The sequence below is a fragment of the Hyla sarda genome, chromosome 4 (assembly GCF_029499605.1).
Source record: "Hyla sarda isolate aHylSar1 chromosome 4, aHylSar1.hap1, whole genome shotgun sequence".
NCBI lineage: Eukaryota > Metazoa > Chordata > Amphibia > Anura > Hylidae > Hyla > Hyla sarda.
In genome coordinates, this window is record NC_079192.1 from 401,874,589 (window position 1) to 401,894,735 (window position 20,147).

Sequence of the window (20,147 nt, forward strand, 5' to 3'; positions counted from 1 at the left end):
CCATACAAAGCCTTGCTCCACATTGTTACTTTGAGTAGGCTGAAACTCTCAATATGTCCGTAAACGTATATTTTATTCTAATTTGGGTTCATGGTGCCTTGTTGTTGGACAGAGAGGAAGGGTTTCAGGCTTACCCTTAGACAGGTTGCAAATCAGGTCAGTCCAGCTTCAAGTTCTCTTCACTAATTACAGAGGCTTTCTGGCTACAAGCACTGGATCTTATTCAAGCTGCTAGCAGATTCCACTCAGGCACTCTTAGAGAAAAAGCCTGTGAGGGATCCTGGTTCAGTGTCCTCTCAGCTTGCTGAGCTGCAAATGAATAATCCAAGATGGCTAAGAGCACATGTCCACAAAGTTTCTTCTTCCCCAGCTTTAGTAACTGTTCAGTTAAAGGGGTACTCCGGTGGAAAACCTTTTTTATTTTTTATTAATCAACTGGTGCCAGAAAGTTAAACAGATTTGTAAATTACTTCTATTAAAAAAATCTTAATCCTTCCAGTACTTATTAGCTGCTGAATACTACAGAGGAAATTACTTTCTGTTTGGAACACAGTTTGCTATGGGGCAACAATCCCCATAGCAAACATATGCTGCTCTGGACAGTTCCTAAAAATGGACAGAGATGTCAGCAGAGAGCTCTGTGTTCCAAAAAGAAAATAATTTCCTCTGTAGATTTTTTTAATAGAAATAATTTACAAATCTGTTTACCTTTCTGGCACCAGTTGATAAAAAAAAAAAAAAAAGTTTTCCATAGGAGTACCCCTTTAATTTGCTTGTGCAATCTGCCATTTACTGGCCACTTCATTTAATTGCAGGATAATACAAAATAGTACTCCCAGGGGGTTACACACAGCTCTGCAACATGCAAAATATAAGCACACAGCACTGCTGCACACACACACACACACACACACACACACTATATATATATATATATATATATATATATATATATATATATACACACACACACACACACACACACAGAGCTCTGATACACATACATACATACAAACAAACACAGTTCTGCTACATAAACAAAATTGTTTGTACAAAATTGTACTCTCCATTAAAGACAGAAAAAAAAACCACAATGCTACCTGAAACAGCTTGACACTGACAAGTCATAACAAATAAAACAATTACAGAAAATAATTGATCCTTTCAACAGATAAGACAAAACTGGAGCTATTTGGCAGGTCCCATTGGACCTATATTTGCAGACACAACAATGAAGCCTATAACAATGAAGCAAACCCGGTCTCGTTCAGAACTTTAGGGTAAATTCGGCTTTTCCATGCTCGGCTTGTGCAGCCTGGCATCGGCGCTATTGTTAATAGAAGAGATGAGGAACACATGATGTTTTGGTACCTGAATGATTGGAGGAAGTACTGGGAACACTGAGATGATGCGGAGGGTAGCCCAGCATACCTTGCAGCTTTTAACAAGATCACGTGACCCCAGATTATCCAATCAATGCTTACGTTATATGACATACAGCTCCCAGGGGAATGAGGACAAAGCAAAGGGGTGGGTTTAAGAGGCTGATAAAACCCTGTGCCCTGCATTGCAGCCACCATCTTGGAGAGAAAAAGCTGACAGAGAAAGAGCAGTGCACAGAGGAACGACTGATCCCAGAAAGCCTTTACAAATCTAATAGAAAGCTAGCTGAGCAAAGCATTGAACAGTGAGCTAATCTCAGACAGGTCCTCCATGCATTACTGTGTCCAGTTGGTGCACTACAGATCCCAGCAGTCTGACTGTGGAATGAGCCCATAAAAACTGAATGACACTACAATTTAAAGAAAGCTGAGCAATGCATTGAGCTGACCTCAGACAGTGACCTCCTGTCACCTCCCTGCATTAGTGTGTTCAGTTGGTGCACTACATATCTCAGCATTGTCCCTTCAGAACAAGCTCATAAAAGCTATCACATTACAATACAAATTCAGCTGACCGAAGCAGTGGTAATGTTGGTGACAGTACCAACACCAGTACAGGTAGTAGCAGCCAGGTGCCTGGTGAGAGTAGCAGCAGGATCATCAGCAAGGAAGAGTTCTCAATGTTTTCCATGGGTTATGTGGTTTCAGCAGATGGAACGGCACTTGTGTAATGGTTGAATGGTTTAGCGTCAGGAGTAAGAAGGCTCTGACGATATAACAGTGAATCAGCTGTCCGTGGATTCCTCATTATCTACAGTTACAAGGCACAATGGAAATTTCTGTCCTAGACAGTCCATTCTATCATCTCTGTCCTTGCTCTTCCCTAAGGCTAAACAGAAGGATAGCATTAGTCTTAAGGAGGAGTTGTGTCACGGTAGGCCTTTGGAGCTTTGGTGGTGGTGGAGGAGGATGCAGTGGCCGAGCATAGCACAAGTGGGATTGGTGGTGTTAGGCATAGTGGTGGATATGCTGAGGGGGAGACAGCATATCCATTCTGTTCATAATGAGAGGAGTTTGATGATGAGGATGTCGGAAGGCTGATCAGCTCAGGAGCAGGTGACGGCAATGCTACTGTATCTGTAGGCTTGCACAGTTGGGTGGTATTGTACCTATCCAATACCACCAATTTCCTGCCGTCTGTGCAGATAAAAGATAGCCAGGGTCTGGATTTAGGAACTACCACTCTATGTAAGCACATGGAGTGGTATCACAAGGCCTGGCTTGAAGTTTCGCAACACCAATCCTGTGGTGACCAGGGGTCTAGAGTAAATGCTATGAAACAGATTTGGACACTTGACTGGCATGTTGTCAGGTTTGTGACGCCAGAAGTAGGGTTGTAGTTAGTATATGTGACTGATGATGAGGGTTGTAGTGTCCGGTAGCTGAAGTGTAACAACCCTGTAGTTAACTGACAGTTCCCACTAACCACTACTTCAAATAAAGCAAAGCCCCATGAATAAATACCTCAAAATCCAGGATTTATGGATAACAGCTTGTTCTTTACTGATGTTGCAGGTACAATACAGACTGGGAATATCACACTTGATAGACATGTTAGACAGATATAGGTGGTAATATGTCACTGGGAATTTTTTGACTTGTAGTCCTCCTGAGTAGACTGGTTCTCTATTCTCAAGTGGTATGTGCTGGGCCCAGAGCCATGTGGATGTTCTGGCCTGTACTACACTGCTCTTGAAGGATGAGGTTAGACACTTGGGGTAGAAAGGTGTTTTTTTGGTAAACTGTGCAGTCTCCCTCTCTCACCTACATTTCCTTGAGTTACTCGGAGACATCACTGAGCTGAGGACATTCACTTTAGACAGCCTAGAGGATACCAGAACCTAGTCCTTATTTTGCTAGGGGGCCTGTTAGCTTTGCTCTTATCCCTAAAGCATCCACTTGTGTTGGTACTACCCCTGTAGCGGGACATACCACAAAGGTTGCAGCTTGTTGCCTACACCTGGAATATTGTATCTGGAGGCTACTGGGCGATGTTCTCTGTCCAAATGCCGGAACCTAACATGTTCTTAAAAGGGTACTCCTTGCTCAGCGTTTGGAACAAACTGTTCCACACGCTGGAGCCGGCGCCAGGAGCTCGTGCTGTCACGCCCCGGCCCCTCAATGCAAGTCTATGGGAGGGGGCGTGACAGCCGTCACGCCCCCTCCCATATATTTGCATTGAGGGGGCAGGGCTATGATGTAACGAGCTGTCGGCTCCAGTGTCCGGAACAGTTTGTTCCAAACGCTGAGCAGCGGAGTACCCCTTTAAGGTCCCTCCCTTGTCCCTGGGGACTCGGGTGGAGACAGGACAGCTCTTAGATTTTTATTTGCTGAAGGATGGACATGTGACATTTTACCAGATTTACACAGTAAAGATAAGAATTTTGAGTACAGACAGTTAACCCCTTGCACTTGTATTGGCTCAGTGCATGCAGAAGACTTATATAGAAAAATACACATGCATTGCAATACATTCACAGAAATAGACCTGAGACTGAGCTGGGGACTGTTGAGGCAACAGCCACCCGAACAGTGTTCATGGTAGTAAAAGGTGACCCCGCTCTGGCACAACACAACTTGTTGCAACTCCCATAAAAGAGGGATTTTTTTTTTTTGGCCTTTTCAAACAAAACTTCTTAATTTTGGGACACCAGTTCTGATGCAACCGCAAAACTTGCCAGTCATTAAACCTGTTGCAACTCCCAAAAAGTCACTACGTCTTCCGATACCTCTGTGTTCATTCCAACACTGCCAGGCATCTGCCAACAACCAGGGATACTTTGAGCACCTTTATTATAGTGTCTTAAAAGCATACAAAATCCTTTAGCGCAGTGTATTTTTAAACAAGCTGTTACCATGGGTTACCGAACGTTGCCGCAACTTTGACATTAACGTAAATTCTGAAAACCACTTTACAAGTTCCATTCAGCAAAGCTTGCCGAAGGATATTGCAGAATTGCGGCAGAATTTCTGTGTTCGCAGAGCACAGAATTAAGCCAAAATTCAAGACCTATTGATTTCAATGGGACTTTGATGCAGAATTTCACGACTGGTCTTAAATGTTTGCAAAATGCGGAAAGCAGAATTTCCGCGGCGGAAAGCCAATAAATTATAATCCTGATATGTTATTTACATCTCTGTTTTTCTCTTCATCCAATTTTGATATTTATCTGGAAATAAAATATATTTGTAAACACGTCAGTCATAGAATAGTTCATATTGATCGGTCATTACATTAAACAAAAATAAGAATAAAAAAGAGGTTGCCTTTTATTAATTTAATTTTACTCGGTCGTATCTTTGTTATATTTGTGTATGGGAGATCTGAATGACACGCTGTGTTTATTCTCTACAGGTATCTATCGGAATCCTGCCAAGAATGGGATGCCAACATATACTGTGACATACAGCAGCGGGCTGACTTCATTTCAATGGGTGGAACGTAGTCACCTAGTGACTACATTCGCACCACTTTCCACTGGTATACACTGATTAAACAGGAGTCAAGGACATGGTCTGCTGCACTAAGTCCTGTTAAATTACCATATACCAGCAGAAAGAGGTTCGGACATAGTCACTGCATTACAGTATATGTCGGCATCCCGTTTTGAATGCATATACTGTGCCTCCATATATGAATTATATATACATTGTGCCCCATATATGAATTAATTTTATACTGTGTTATACTGTAGCGATTTGTGCATCTCCACCAGCACCCCCGTCACATGCAGATCTAGCAGCCTCGTGGGACGCCAGTGCAGTTAGATGTAGATGCCACATATATAATTTAATATACTGTGTCCCCATATATGAATTTCTTATATACTGTGTCCCCATATATGAACTAATTATACACTGTGCCCCATATATAATTTAATATATTGTGTCCTCCATATTTAAACTATATACTGTGCCTATATACTGTGCCCCATACACGAAGCAATTATAAACAGCAGAATGTAGAAAGAACGAGTGCAGGGATTCTGCTTCTCTGAATTGGCTGGTATTGAACTTGCTGAATCTCACCCCTGCTTGGCACCCCCTACCTCCTCCATAAGTATGTCACCCCCTACCTCCTCCATAAGTATGTCACTGACCGCATTTCTACTATCAACCTACGGGCATCAATTACTTACATATGCATATGATGATTCCCATTAAAGTAATCAGGAAAAGTGTCCCAATAACACCACGAATCACATTAATGGTGGTGGATGTGGATTGTGACTGTTCAGAGGGTCTGGTCTCCTATAAACCAACAAAAACTTTATTTTACATCTATCGTAAAGCAAAGCACCAAGAACATCATCATCATCATCATCATTGATAGCCATGACCACCTATCTGTGGCTCCCAGTATCCCCTGACACCTGAATGTTTCAAACAAAAGTATACCCCACAACCTAATGGAGCTCAGATCTCTTATACAAGCCTGCCCCCTCAATCTACCGAACTCATATAATGGAACAAAGAAGTCATCAGTGAACTTCTATTGCCGGCCTATAAGGAGATCTCGGTGGGCTTTTTCCAAGCAGGACCTCAAAAGACCTCTGTAGTCATACTAGAGGTGACAAATATGGCCTGCAAATTGTCCAATTCAGATCGGTATCACAATGTTACTGCTTGTCTCCTCCTCCTTCCTACCTAACAGTTACTGCTACTCCTCCCCCTTTCCCTACTCTACCCAATTTCTTGTTCTGTAATTTTAATAACAAACCAATAATTTTTTCCTCTCTTTGACTTTTTGTCCTTCTAACCTGGACTGCATTCAGGGCCAGCTCTGCCCATAGGCAAAATAGTCACCTGCCTAGAGCGCCCTCTTGATTGGGGGCACCGCTCTGCCTGCCACAAGAAAGTTAGACAACCAGCATCCAAACCACTCGCTCAGCCAACAGCATGAGGAGGAGATTTGTTACAGTGTTTTACCCCAGTAGAAAGCTAATTACATGACGAGGGGAATTGTTACTGTGTGTTACCCCAGTAGTCAGGTGGGTTGTGTCAAAGGGCGGGGCACTGGGTGGAGTCAAGGAGCAGCTTTTGTCTAGGGTGACAAAAATTCTTACCAGCCCTGACTGTACTTGCCATTAGGCACCTGTGGGTGCAAATTTGGACAAATCTGGATGCAAATTTTTTTGTGAAATCACCCATATGGGGCGTATTCTGTCCAAGGTCATAGGGCAGCACAAGCTGTAGATACGGCCCTGATTCTAATCTATTGTTCTCCATCTACTGATGAAAGGCTACAGCTCCTATCCCATGTAGAATGAAGGCTTGATCTTCAAATATCTCAACTTCCTTGTCCAACTTGCGTTGGAATTTTCAGGTATTGGTGGAGTTCTGCTTTAACTGATTGCAGCCATTTACTATAACTTTTCATTTTTTTTTTTATGCATTAAGTCTACAAATTGAGAATTGTGAGTAGAAGTGTGATACCTGTGAAGTTCTCCAGGCTGTGATGTGGGGAACATAATCTATAAAGAGAAAATAAGAGGATACTCCTTAAAATTTCTTCTTGAACTCTAAGGCTATGGTCTAAGTAAAAAAGATAAAGTATTTTTCGCCGTATAAGACACACTGGGGTGGGGTGGGGGGGAGTTGCTGCGTCTTATCCGGCAAATACACATTAAAACCTATCCTATCGCGGCGGTCCCTGCGGCCATCAACAGCCGGGACCCGCGGCTAATACAGGACATCACTGATCGCGGTGATGCCCTGTATTAACCCTTCAGACGCGGCGATCAAAACTGACCGCCGCGTCTGAAGCGAAAGTGACACTAACCTGGCTGCTCAGTCGGGCTGTTCGGGACCGCCGCGGTGAAATCACGGCATCCGGAACAGCTTACAGGACACCGGGAGGGACCTTACCTGCCTCCTCAGTGTCTGCTCCGTGCCGGGATCCCCTGCATGGCCGGCGCTCTCCTTCGTCGTCATCACGTCGTCGCGCACGCCGTCCCGTCATCCAAAAGGAGCGGCGTGCGTAGCGACATGATGGCGGTGACGGAGAGCGAGGATACCGGGCAGCAGAGATGTTCCGGAGCGACGGGGACACCTCGGGGACGCAGCGACAGCGATGGAGGGCAACATCCAGGGCAGCGGCGACTGGTCGGAGCGGCGGGGGCACGTGAGTATTACCTCCTATACCAGTGGTCTTCAACCTGCGGACCTCCAGATGTTGCAAAACTACAACTCCTGGCATGCCCGGACAGCCAACGGCTGTCCGGGCATGCCGGGAGTTGTAGTTTAGCAACATCTGGAGGTCCGCAGGTTGAAGGTTCGGAATATTTTTTTCTAGATTTTCATGCTTTAGAATTAAAATTTAGAATGCGTCTTATATGCCGGAGCGTCTTAGATGGCGAAAAATACGGTACAAATGTTCTACTCACATGTGTCATACATGGACCGACGGGTAGGTGTGATATTTGTAGGAGAATTTGAGGTTTTGGAGCTGGATACTGGGTTTTCTGTTGGTATGAGAGAAGAAATTACAATATATTTATTTACACTTTTTTTTTTATAAAAACAGTCGAGTTCTCTACAATATCTCAGATTTTTACCTTTATAGGACCATTCCAAATAATAATAATAATAATAAAATATAAAAAAAAAAAATATATATATATATATATATATATATATATATATATATATATATAACCAAAGGATAAATTGGCCAGCACTATTGATCCAAACTATTGTAAAAATCTGGCTTGCTGTGTATATATATATATATATATATATATATATATAAGGAGTGTCATTATTTAATAGTTTGGAAATTTATGCACAGTGTTTTATTTGAAAAATGTAAAAATATTTTTAAACTATTTTTACAATTTTTTTGACCCTCCTAGGGGCCTATTACGTAATTCATAACACTATTACATTACATTGATCTATGTTAGGTAACCACCGGCGATACACCAAGCACCAGGAAGGACAGAGTTGTCAATGGGTGCCATAGACACCAGGGATTACCGGCATTTAATGTGTACATGCTGTAATCGATATGGATCACAGCATTTACCTATTTAAATGATGGACATCGGAGCCAGTTCTAAAGTCCGTCATTACCGGGAGATGTCAGCTGCTGATAACAGCGGGGATCTGCAAGTCCCAACTCGTGGGCCCAAGCCATATTCCCCTCACCTGACCAATGATCACCGTACATGTACGTCATGGGTAGGGGATAAACATTTGGTATTGTCGTGTGCATAAATGTCTCAACTATGAAAATATAATGTTAATGAAACCTCATGGTTAATGGGGTAAACGTAAATAAAGACCAAATTCGAAAATTTTTGATCAAATCCCTTGCTCGCAATCATCCAAATATTCCATTCCCCACACCCTTGTCTATGAACCATTGTATGGCTCCATATTTAGATAAAGGATAAGGCCGACCTGGTGCCATACTCTATCCTCTGGAACCAGTTAACAGGTATGGGTCCTGACCCTATGGTCCGTGTACTTTTACCACACAGGCCACCATTTGTGGTTTTCCTGTCTATAATGAGATATACTGTATCCTACACTGCAAAAAGTCAAATGTAAAATGTCTCACCTTTGTTCATGTTCACATTGATCTCTGTTCTCAGGTCATTGAATGGCCCATTGACCTTTACTTTGCAGCAGTAGGTTCCTTCATCTTCTTTATTGGCCCCGGTGATGGTCAGGGACACGTCCCCCTCACTTATATCCCCCAGTAACTGGTATCTGTCAGATTTCCTCCAGGTCACGTTCTGCCCATCAGTCTTGATCATCTCATCATTACAGCCATACCATGGGCACCAGCCTCGCCCCCAGCACACGTGGTATTGACCGCCATGAACAGAATAAGTGCAGGGCACATGTAATATACCATTCACTGATCCTGTGACATCTTCTTCTGATGCCGCCAGAACTGTACAGGGGAAAGTTTTATGTTTAGACGACACAAGATGCAGTGACCCCCCCCCCCCCCCGACCTACGATAATTTCAACATGCGATGGCCTCTCAACATACGATGCTTTTGTATGTGGGGACCATCACATCAATGGCTATCCGGCAGCGCTGACTGCTTCAGCTGCAGCCGGATAGCCGTTTACGGTGCCCCGTGTGCTCTGGTGATGATCTCTTACCTGTCCTCGGGGCTCCGGAGCGTCATCTTCGTGATCCCCTCCATCACCGGCGCTGTCCATCGTCGTCATCACGTCTCCACGCACGCCGTCCCGCCATCCAACAGGAGCGGCGTGCATAGTGACGTGATGACAGCGACGTGAGAGCGACGATCCCAGGCAGCAGAGACGTTCCGGAGCGGCAGGGACACCACGGGGACGTTGGCGACAGCGATGGAGCGCAACATCCAGGGCAGCGGTGACGAGCGGTGACAGTCCGGAGCGGCGGGGACAGGTGAGTACAACTTCCTATTCTTTACATTGCACGGATCCCTCAACGTACGATGGTTTCAACAAACGATGGTTCATTTGGAACGGATTACCATCGTATGTTGAGGGACCACTGTATAAGGACACAGGATAATGGTGGATGTCTGTGTCCACATTCATAACCAATGTATCTAAACTGCGGTCACTCATACAGTCAGTAGAGTAGATGGAGAAGATATGACTGCAGGGTTGCAATACACAGGGTATGCTTGTCCATTTTAGTATTTAAACCCATTGGTGTCATGTCCCATGACTTGGTAAAACCAGTCGGGGAACATGACACCTATGTGCTAAATACTAGAAGGCTACAAACACGCCCTGTGTAGTGTAATTCTGCATGTACCTGTTGTACTGCTATTATTGTATTTTTGCCTTTTTAAGTTTGTCTCTTTTGTCTCCCTGTACTCTAGCTGTAATGTATCAGCTCCTTTCCTCTCCCTCCTGATGGCAGCCATCACTGTATCTTCCTTCACACGTGCTCCGTATTCTCTATATACCCTGGGAATCGTTTTCACCTGCTGTACTGAGCATTATACAAGATTTATGCCTAGAATATGCCTGGAATCTTCAGTTGAACACTATGGGGGAGATTTATCAAAACCTGTGCAAAGGAAAAGTCAACCAGTTGCCCCTAGCAACCAATCAGATCGCTTCTTTCATTTTGCAAAGGCCTTGTTAAAAATGAAAGAAGCAAGCTGATTGGTTGCTATGGGCAACTGGGCAACTTTCCCTCTAGACAGGTTTTGATAAATGTCCCCCTATGGGGGACATTTATCAAAACCTGTCTAGAGTGAAAGTTGCCCAGTTGCCCATAGCAACCAATCAGATTGCTTCTTTCATTTTTAAAAGGGCCTCTGAAAAATAAAAGAAGCGATCTGACTGGTTGCTATGGGCAACAGGTCAACTTTTCCTCCCCACAGCCTTTTTATAAATCTCCCCCATAGTGTTGCATATGCCTGGTGTAAATACTGGTCAATAATATACCTCGGCACTCTATAAGTAACCACAGACCTAAAGCCAATGTACAGAGTCAGAATAATAGATCTGTATAGGAGGTATATGAAGACAATTAGAGATTGTACAGGGACCTCTGGAGACTGTCTAATGTGAAATTATGTGAATTATCATGTGATAACCAGTGAGGCTTTATTTTTATTTGGAGATGTTGTAGACATAGACATGTTGTACACTATAGCCCTGATGAAAGGTCTACAAAGAGACAGAGTCTACTGAGTGAGGGAGAGACTGTGAAGCTCTGAAGTGGAGTCTACTGAGTGAGGGAGCGACTGTGAAGCCCTGAAGTGGGAAATACTGAGAAAGGGAGAGACTGTGCAGCCATGAAGTGGGGAATACTGAGAAAGGGAGAGACTGTGCAGCCATGAAGTGGGGAATACTGAGAAAGGGAGAGACTGTGCAGCCATGAAGTGGGGAATACTGAGAAAGGGAGAGACTGCAGCCATGAAGTGGGGAATACTGAGAAAGGGAGAGACTATGCAGCAATGAAGTAGGGTCTACAGAAAGAGGGAGAGACCGTGAAGCCCTGAAGCGGGGAATACTGAGAAAGCGAGAGACTGTGCAGCCATGAAGTGGGGAATACTGAGAAAGGGAGAGACTGTGCAGCCATGAAGTGGGGAATACTGAGAAAGGGAGAGACTGTGCAGCCATGAAGTGGGTAATACTGAGAAAGGGTGAGACTATGCAGCAATGAAGTGGGGTCTACGGAAAGAGGAAGAGACTGTGAAGCCCTGAAGCGGGGAATACTGAGAAAGGGAGAGACTGTGCAGCCATGAAGTGGGGAATACTGAGAAAGGGAGAGACTGTGCAACCATGAAGTGGGGAATACTGAGAAAGGGAGAGACTGTGCAACCATGAAGTGGGGAATACTGAGAAAGGGAGAGACTGTGCAGCAATGAAGTAGGGTCTACAGAAAGAGGGAGAGACCGTGAAGCCCTGAAGCGGGGAATACTGAGAAAGCGAGAGACTGTGCAGCCATGAAGTGGGAAATACTGAGAAAGGGAGAGACTGTGCAGCCATGAAGTGGGGAATACTGAGAAAGGGAGAGACTGTGCAGCCATGAAGTGGGGAAATACTGAGAAAGGGAGAGACTGTGCAACCATGAAGTGGGGAAATACTGAGAAAGGGAGAGACTGTGCAGTCATGAAGTGGGGAAATATTGAGTAAGGGAGAGACTGTGCAGCCATGAAGTGGGGGAAATACTGAGAAAGGGAGAGACTGTGCAACCATGAAGTGGGTGAAATACTGAGAAAGGGAGAGACTGTGCAACCATGAAGTGGGGAAATATTGAGTAAGGGAGAGACTGTGCAGCCATGAAGTGGGGAAATATTGAGTAACGGAGAGACTGTGCAGCCATGAAGTGGGAAAATATTGAGTAAGGGAGAGACTGTGCAGCCATGAAGTGGGGGAAATACTGAGAAAGGGAGAGACTGTGCAACCATGAAGTGGGGAAATATTGAGTAAGGGAGAGACTGTGCAGCCATGAAGTGGGGAAATATTGAGTTGTTCCATGTAACCCCTAAGCTTAAAGTGCCATAGCTGAGTTTTGGAGTAAGTAATCTCCTTGGGGAGATGGTCACCACTACGACCCTTGTGATTCTACCATCAGCCCATCCACCTACGACTCCAAACTGTTTGCACAGTTGTCTTATTATAGGTGGCAGTGCGGGGCACAGATAATCTCTGTTCCGTGTTCTCTGAACCATTATCATTCACCACTCTTTCGGCCCTGCACTAGGTATAACACAATGCCAGGATTACACGGAGTGCTCTTTTAATTCCCTTACTGGGAAGCTCAACTATTTTTGTAAAAGAAAAATTGCCACCTTACAAGTAAGTTCTGCAGGCAGACCAATGGGTAATGCTATAGCTCTCCATACTTTAGATTCAGAATACAGATTCGGGTAGAGTACCATAGATGGTCTCTATACACGTACTCACCTATTAGATACAAGAAACAAAGGCAGCTGGCGGCAGAGTTCTTCATTGTTTTCTTCTTGCTCCCAAGTGATGTCTGGCTGTGCTACTATAGAATGCACAAAGTCACGTATTGAAGTTCTCCTCACTTTGTCTTCCGCCTCATGATGCTGTTGGGGTGTCTGGTCAGTGGTCATACTCGATTTTTACCATAATGCAGAGAAATGTTGGCCATGAGTTTATATTAGTTCCACAATGATGTCTGAGATGTGGTTATGTGCTGCAGCATCTTACCCGCATTTTGTAAAAAATAGGAACTTCCTGAACTACTAATAAGAGTGAAACCTACAGCAAACTACTTTCTTAAAGAACTGTTAACAAGCCACAAATATCTGATGCAGTCCACGTGTAGGTTCCCTGGGACCTGCACCTATGTGAAAAATAGGAGGGATCCCTTTATACTTTTGGTCACTTCCCCATTCATTATCTGCCTGATGTGTTTTTCGTGATGTTTTCCATCTCCACTATCTGCACCTGTGCTGACCGGCAGCTTCTCCGGTCCTTATCAGCAGAGATTCCAGAAGAAATGTGCCCAGCACAAAAGGAATACTCATATTGTATCAAAACGCTAACATACAAAGCATAAATGATGACACGTTTTGAGTCATTCTAACCCTTAATCATGGCATAACCATAGATAAAAATACATGAAATCTTTATAGCCCTCGCATAATGTGCATAGGACATCATGGGAGATTAAAAAACAACAGGGTTTACAAACTACTGAACAGCAATAGGAGCACTAATAGAGAATGCACAAAGAAACTTATTTTAAAGGTCAAACAAGCCAGGTCGGTAACAGAGAGAATGGTGCTGTACAAAATTAAATGCAAGAGTAGTCAGGACAACAAGCCTAGAATATACAGAAGATACACAGGAATAGCAAACCAGAGGCAGGGAAAAGGAAAAGATCCATTATCACAGGCAAGAACATGGATTCTGAGATCAGTATAAATAGATCAGCTCAGGAGGGTGTGAAAGCAAAGGCCAGACATGATTGGCTTGTTGTACGTGCCTTTTTAAATTGTCCCAGGGGTTGCCACAATAACAGGCGAAGCTGTTACGTATGTGTATTTGTTTAATGTATATATTTAGCGTCATTCTAAATAATAGTGCTGTGCTTGATTTAGAATCCTGATCCATGTTTCCCTCAGCTGCTGTTGATTATTATGCCTTGTTATGTCAGGTATTAACTTCCTCTCCTCCTCCTTTATTTTAGTAAAGCAGCTGATCAACCTCAGTCCATGCTAGTGTCTGGGTATGTTAATACCACCATTATATATCTGACTGAAAACACTTCATTTGGCGATGAGGAAGACAAGAACCAGCTATATATATATATATATATATATATATATATATATATATCTATCTATCTATCTATCTATCTACACTGCTCAAACAAATAAAGGGAACACTAAGATAACACATCCTAGATCTGAATGAATGAACTAATCGTATGAAATACTTTCGTCTTTACATAGTTGAATGCGCTGACAACAAAATCACACAAAAATTATCAATGGAAATCAAATTTATCAACCCATGGAGGTCTGGATATGGAGTCACACTCAAAATCACAGTGGAAAACCCCAGTACAGGCTTATCCAACTTTATGTAATGTCCTTAAAACAAGTCATAATGAGGCTCAGTAGTGTGTGTGGCCTCCACGTGCCCGTATGACCTCCCTACAATGCCTGGGCATGATCCTGATGAGGTGGAGGATGGTCTCCTGAGGGATGTCCTCCCAGACCCTGACTAAAGCATCCGCTAACTCCTGGACAGTCTGTGGTGGATGGAGCGAGACGTCCCAGATGTGCTCAATCGGATTCAGGTCTGGGGAACGGGTGGGCCAGTCCATAGCATCAATGCCTTCCTCTTGCAGGAACTGCTGACACACTCCAGCCACATGAGGTCTAGCATTGTCTTGCATTAGGAGGAATCCAGACTCGGTCACGTCTGTCACATGTGCTCAGTGTGAACCTGCTTTGATCGACACCAGTGGCGAATTTGCCAATCTTGCTGTTCTCTAGCAAATGTCAAACATCCTACACAGTGTTGGGCTGTAAGCACAACCCCCACCTGTGGACGTCGGGCCCTCATACCTCCCTATGGAGTCTGTTTCTGACCGTTTGAGTGGACACTAGTGTTGCTCGTGAATATTCGCAATGCGAATTTTAATCGCGAATAACGCATATTCGCGAATATTCGCGAATATAGCACTATATTCGTAATTATTTGAATTATTCGAATTATTCGAATTTTCGCATATGCCAAAATTAAACGCGAATATTACGAATATGCGAATTTAGCGAATATAATGACGAATATATGACGAATATTCATCCATATATTCGTGAAATATCGCGAATTTGAATTTGACCTATGCCGCTCAACCCTAGTGGACACATGCACATTTGTGGCCTGCTGGAGGTCATTTTGCAGGGCTCTGGCAGTGCTCCTCCTGCTCCTCCTTGTACAAAGGCGGAGGTAGCGGTCCTGTTGCTGGGTTGTTGCCCTCCTCCGGCCTGCTCCTTGTCTCCTGATGTACTGGCCTGTCTCCTGGTAGCGCCTCCATGATCTGGACACTACACTGACAGACACAGCAAACCTTCTTACCACAGCTCGCATTGATGAGCCATCCTGGATAAGCTGCACTACTGCAGAGTCACTTGTGTGGGTTGTAGACGCCGTCTCATGCTACCACTAGAGTGAAAGCACCGCCAGCATACAAAAGTGACCAAAACATCAGCCAGGAAGCATAGGAACTTAGAAGTGGTCTGTGGTCACCACCTGCAGAACCACTCCTTTATTGGGTGGTGTCTTGCTCATTGCCTATAATTTCCACTTGTTGTCTGTTGCATTTGCACAACAGCATGTGAAATTGATTGTCAATCAGTGTTGCTTCCTGAGTGGACAGTGTGATTTCACAGAAGTGTCATTGACTTGGAGCTACATTGTGTTGTTTATAGTGTACCTGTCATAGTGCAAAAAAAATAAAAAATGATATGTTACTCAGTACCTAATCCTGATCTTGTGCATATATTTTTTATGTGTCTAGGACCTATATATCCAGAGAAAAAAGCATTTATCTGCTGCTGAGTTACTTTTTCATCTTGCTGGCTGGAGGGGGCGTGTCTATCTCTCTCCCTCACAGTGATGACTCATCTGCTCTGAGTCTCAGAGGGAGCCTGGGCAGTCAGTCATTCACTCCTTTCTACTCTGTAACCCTTTCCTTTCTGGGTGTAAGTACATTCCTATAGAGGTATGGGTAGGCCCTGGCTTGAAGTACAGGTACAGTCACGATCCTCCAGGGCAGGCTACCCGGGCTCCACAGAATGGCGGGGGCAGCGATTGCAGGGTGAGGAGACACAGGAGGGGCACAATCCCAACGCAGCCCTCTAGTACAGAGCTCTATGCTGCTGCAGCACAATGGACAGACAGCACTGAGCTTGGCTGCAGACTCCTCCGCTCCTAATAGCATGAAAGGTAAGGCCCTGCTCACTGCTCTACAGGGGCTGAATTACTAAAAAACTAACCTTGGTGCATGTCGCGGAGGCAGCAGCGGAGGGGGGAGGTTTAGACAAAAACTCCAATAGCGCCCATGAGTAGCGTGTCTGCACATACACTCCACATGATACTGCAGGGATCGCCTATTCTGGATACCACTTTACAACCGGTATCCAGGATGTTGCAAAATCTAGACTAGTCTGTCTGGCTAAAAGACAGGCGACCCCTAGTGGCGGCTATTTTGAGCTTTAATTTTATGTAAAAATTTTCTTTTTTTTTATCAGTTGTATATTGTGAAATGGCATGTTATAATGAGTCCTGCAATATATCAAAAGTTTTCAACAATGACAGACTGGTGCGAAACGCATCAAACAATCTTTTCTGTATGTGATTTCTGTGCCAAGAGTTCAATAAAGCAAGTTTTGTTTATCCACACGCCTTGAGTGGCGGACACATTCTTCTGTACGTAACATCATTCTGTTCCTCTATAGAGGGGGTTCTGCTCAGGTTCTTGTTGTCCAGTTCCGAAAAGTATGGAACCAACCAGAGCTGAACCTACAGCATCCCCATGCTGCCGGCGGCACGTGCTCCATTCATTTCTATGGGAGCGACAAAAAGACCAGAGTACAGCAGTCAGGAATCATCCACACATAGAAATGAGAGGAGGGAAATAGACCATAGAAATGTATGACTTCTATCTGGTTTACTACATTCATACAGAGGACATGTCCAAGAGTGGCCATCACAATGTCTGAGGGTTACAGGTAGGCCGCTGTATAGGTGATGACATCACCACAGTGTGTTGGCTGCATTATGACATCACGTGCCTTTTGCCTATATACCCAGGTGCTTGGCCAGAACCTTTACCTTCACATGCTGCAGTCCTGCAGAGACACATGTGAGCGCTTCTAGACAATTTTCGGATTGTTTTAGACATTTATTTTTGCCGTATTTGACGCAAAATGAAAAGACTTAGGGAGGAGGAAGAGGAGGAAAGAGGAGAGGAGAGCGAAGGGAGTACAGAAGGAAAGGAGGCCAAGAAGGTCAAGATGGAGAATATTGGACTCACCGCTGTGAGGAGAATGAAGACCTGGCCCTTATCCTTCATGGGAAGGAACAATGTATGTGACCTCCCAGGACCAAGTAACATTAACCTAATGGACAAGACACCAGGTAAGAGATTCACCAACTATTAGTCATATTAATCCATATATAGTCAGCCTAGGAATTATGTCCATGCATCAGTCTCTTATATAAGACTTTGTATCCAACATGGAGAAGTTGTATATACTGAATAGTTCAGGCAGGAGGATACAAGGTTAAATGATATATTAGATGATAGGATTTTATAGAGATCTATATAGACATATCAGTCACTACTACAACCAGCAGCCTGGATGTTATTGGTAAGGCTATGAGCAGAACACATTGGGCAGGACTGTCCACCAAATGGACCAATGTGGCCGTTCACCTACACAGCTGCATACATCCGCCATTGACACCCATTGTATAGATTTTGTAGGTTTATTTTACATATAAATAGTTGTATTCTGCAAATTCCTAACATTGAAAAGACTTCTCCATTGATGTCCTTGAAATAAGCTTCATTGGTCTTGACAATTATCCTTTATTATGGAATCGCTAAAATTTTGTTATAAACAGTATATGAGTTACAGGACCAAGACAGGGGGTCAAACTTGGGGTCATTTAGTTTGGAGAAAAGACTCAACTTTATTGTTATATAAAATATTACATTAAAGTTAACACGATCAAGATAACAATGGCAACATCTGTAGGTTGAACTTGATGGACTCTTTTCTACTTTAATCTTGTGAACTATGTTACTATGTAAATGATAGATCTATCCAGATATTGTCTAATTCTAACCCAATGAGGGAGATTTAGCAAGATTATAAAGCTGTTCTAGTTACCATAGCAACCAGCCAGAGCTCAGCTTTGTTAAACAGTCATAATACTATGAAAGCTGAATTGTGATTGGTTGCTATGGGCAACAAGACCAAGACAGTTTGGATACATGAGGTCCAATGTTTGAATGATTTCACAAAAATGAAAAGTTATTGAAAATTAATAGATTAGACAAAAATACTAAGTAAAACAATCTTATTTCTCAATCCAAAAAAAGGGTCTTGTGACAAGGAGAGGTATAGAGAGGCAAAGGGGGCAGAAGAAGAGGGGGCTAAGAGAAAGAGGACACTAGAGGAAAACACTTCACGAAAAAAAGCAAAAACATCTGTTGCCGAAACGTCTGCTGCCCAGGAGGAGGCCAGGACAGCCACCATTCCTTTGGGCCTAGACTGCTTTACTTTCCATCACAAACTGGGAGAAGGCACCTTCGGGCAAGTGATTTTGGCAAAAGACATTATCCGCCAGGAACCTGTGGCCATTAAAAAAGCTGACAAGCAATATTTCCTGCAATGGAAGGAGGATTTCATAGAGCGGGATATACTCAGTATGTCACATGAGTGTCGCTTTTTAATCCACGGACTGGCAGCTTTTGAAAGTCTTAACCATTTATATTATGTCATGGAATTGGCCGGTGGCGGGGACCTCTCTGACTTTATTATTAAGCAATTTCCATTGGATTTAGATACAGTAAAGTTCATAGGAGCAGAACTCGTATGTGGGATACAATTCCTTCATGGAAAGAAAATAATCCACAGGGACCTTAAGCCCGATAATATTATCTTAACATCAGACGGACATGTGAAGATCTTGGATTTCGGACTTTCTATAAGAGCTCCCTCTGGAAAAGCTAGTGATATCTGTGGTAGTCCAGGCTATACGGCACCAGAAGTCACCAATTCAAAGAGCTATGGACCAGAGGTGGACTGGTTCTCATTTGGCGCGGTCCTCTACGTCATGTTCACCAAAAGACTCCCTTCAGAATCATTTCCAGCATCTCTGGGGCCTGAAAGCGTTGATGTCATCAAACGTCTACTCTGTAAGGTCCCTAGTGAACGTCTGGGAGTGATGGGGAGGATACAAGAACATCCCTTCTTTTCTAACACTAACTGGAAAGACGTAGAAGCCGGTCAAGTGACGCCCCCTAAGGTAATGGTGACTAAGTCTATGGATCTGCAGATCAGTAACACCATCCCTGCACCCAGTACTGATGACCAAGCCATCAAAATTAAGGCTCGTCATCAAAGCCTTTTTACTGACTTTAGCTTTGTGAGTCCGAAGTGGTCAGAAAGCTACCATGTCAAACCCATCGCCCCCGTGTATACAGACAACTGGCTGAGAAGGATCTTCATGTCCAAGTGCACAGTGAGCTGAAGACACAAAAACATCTCTGCTTTGTGACACCATAGCACTGACTGTGTCTCTAAGATCTGGACACTCCGAGGATCTACAGATTGTCCATGCTTGTTTTATTATATTAAATTCTTAATGGTAAAACCTGACAAAGTGTACCTTTATGAGTAAACACTGCACAAATATGTTAAAGAAAAACATACAATTGGATCACTGAGAGCGGCACAGAGCAGGTAAGAGGACCTCTGGCGCCATTTTCACCTATCAGTACCCTGCAATCTTGCTGCGGGTGTTCCGATGAGGATATCTAAGCCCAGCAATTAGCCCTGATGCCCCCATAAATCCTTTAGATACCGTTAAAGGGGTACTCTGATGCTAGACATTTTATCCCCTATGGGGTGCAGTGCCAGAGCGCCGAAGGCTCGTGATATCAAAGCCTTGCCTTCTCAATGTAAGTTATGAGAAGGGCGTGACGGAAATCACACCCCCTCCCATATACTT

The 20,147-nt window shown here is 43.8% G+C and overlaps 2 protein-coding genes across 3 annotated transcripts in view; one reads left to right on the forward strand and one right to left on the reverse strand.

The window, feature by feature from the left end:
- Positions 1–20,147, forward strand: part of LOC130367492 (uncharacterized) — a 65,125-nt gene that overhangs the window by 12,597 nt on the left and 32,381 nt on the right. Inside the window, exons 4-5 of the mRNA XM_056569915.1 lie at positions 1,172–1,280; positions 17,341–17,543. Of these exons, the coding sequence (XP_056425890.1) occupies positions 1,172–1,280; positions 17,341–17,543 (312 nt within the window). The remainder of the gene's footprint in view (positions 1–1,171; positions 1,281–17,340; positions 17,544–20,147) is intronic.
- LOC130267490 (hepatitis A virus cellular receptor 1 homolog) lies at positions 2,929–10,515 on the reverse strand. 2 transcript variants are annotated; one of them, XM_056517369.1, is made up of 6 exons: positions 10,385–10,515; positions 9,007–9,345; positions 7,829–7,906; positions 6,879–6,916; positions 5,582–5,693; positions 2,929–4,612 (listed from the first exon to the last, which is right to left on the reverse strand). In XM_056517369.1, the coding sequence occupies exons 1-6, from the start codon at positions 10,398–10,400 to the stop codon at positions 4,572–4,574; spliced, it is 624 nt and encodes a 207-aa protein (XP_056373344.1). In that variant the 5' UTR covers positions 10,401–10,515; the 3' UTR covers positions 2,929–4,571. The 2 variants fall into 2 exon arrangements, with proteins under 2 accessions (XP_056373344.1, XP_056373343.1); XM_056517368.1 differs by lacking the exon at positions 10,385–10,515 and adding an exon at positions 10,213–10,339.

Bases quoted from the DNA above. Each gene is read 5' to 3' on its own strand.
- LOC130267490 (XM_056517368.1), bottom strand. From the start codon at position 10,324: ATGGCTGCCATCAGGAGGGAGAGGAAAGGAGCTGATACATTACAGCTA. The intron at 7,907-9,006 runs GTGAGACATTTT...TCATACCAACAG, and splicing joins CAATGTGAACATGAACAAAG to AAAACCCAGTATCCAGCTCC. The intron at 6,917-7,828 runs GTGAGTAGAACA...TTCTCTTTATAG, and splicing joins TCGGTCCATGTATGACACAT to ATTATGTTCCCCACATCACA.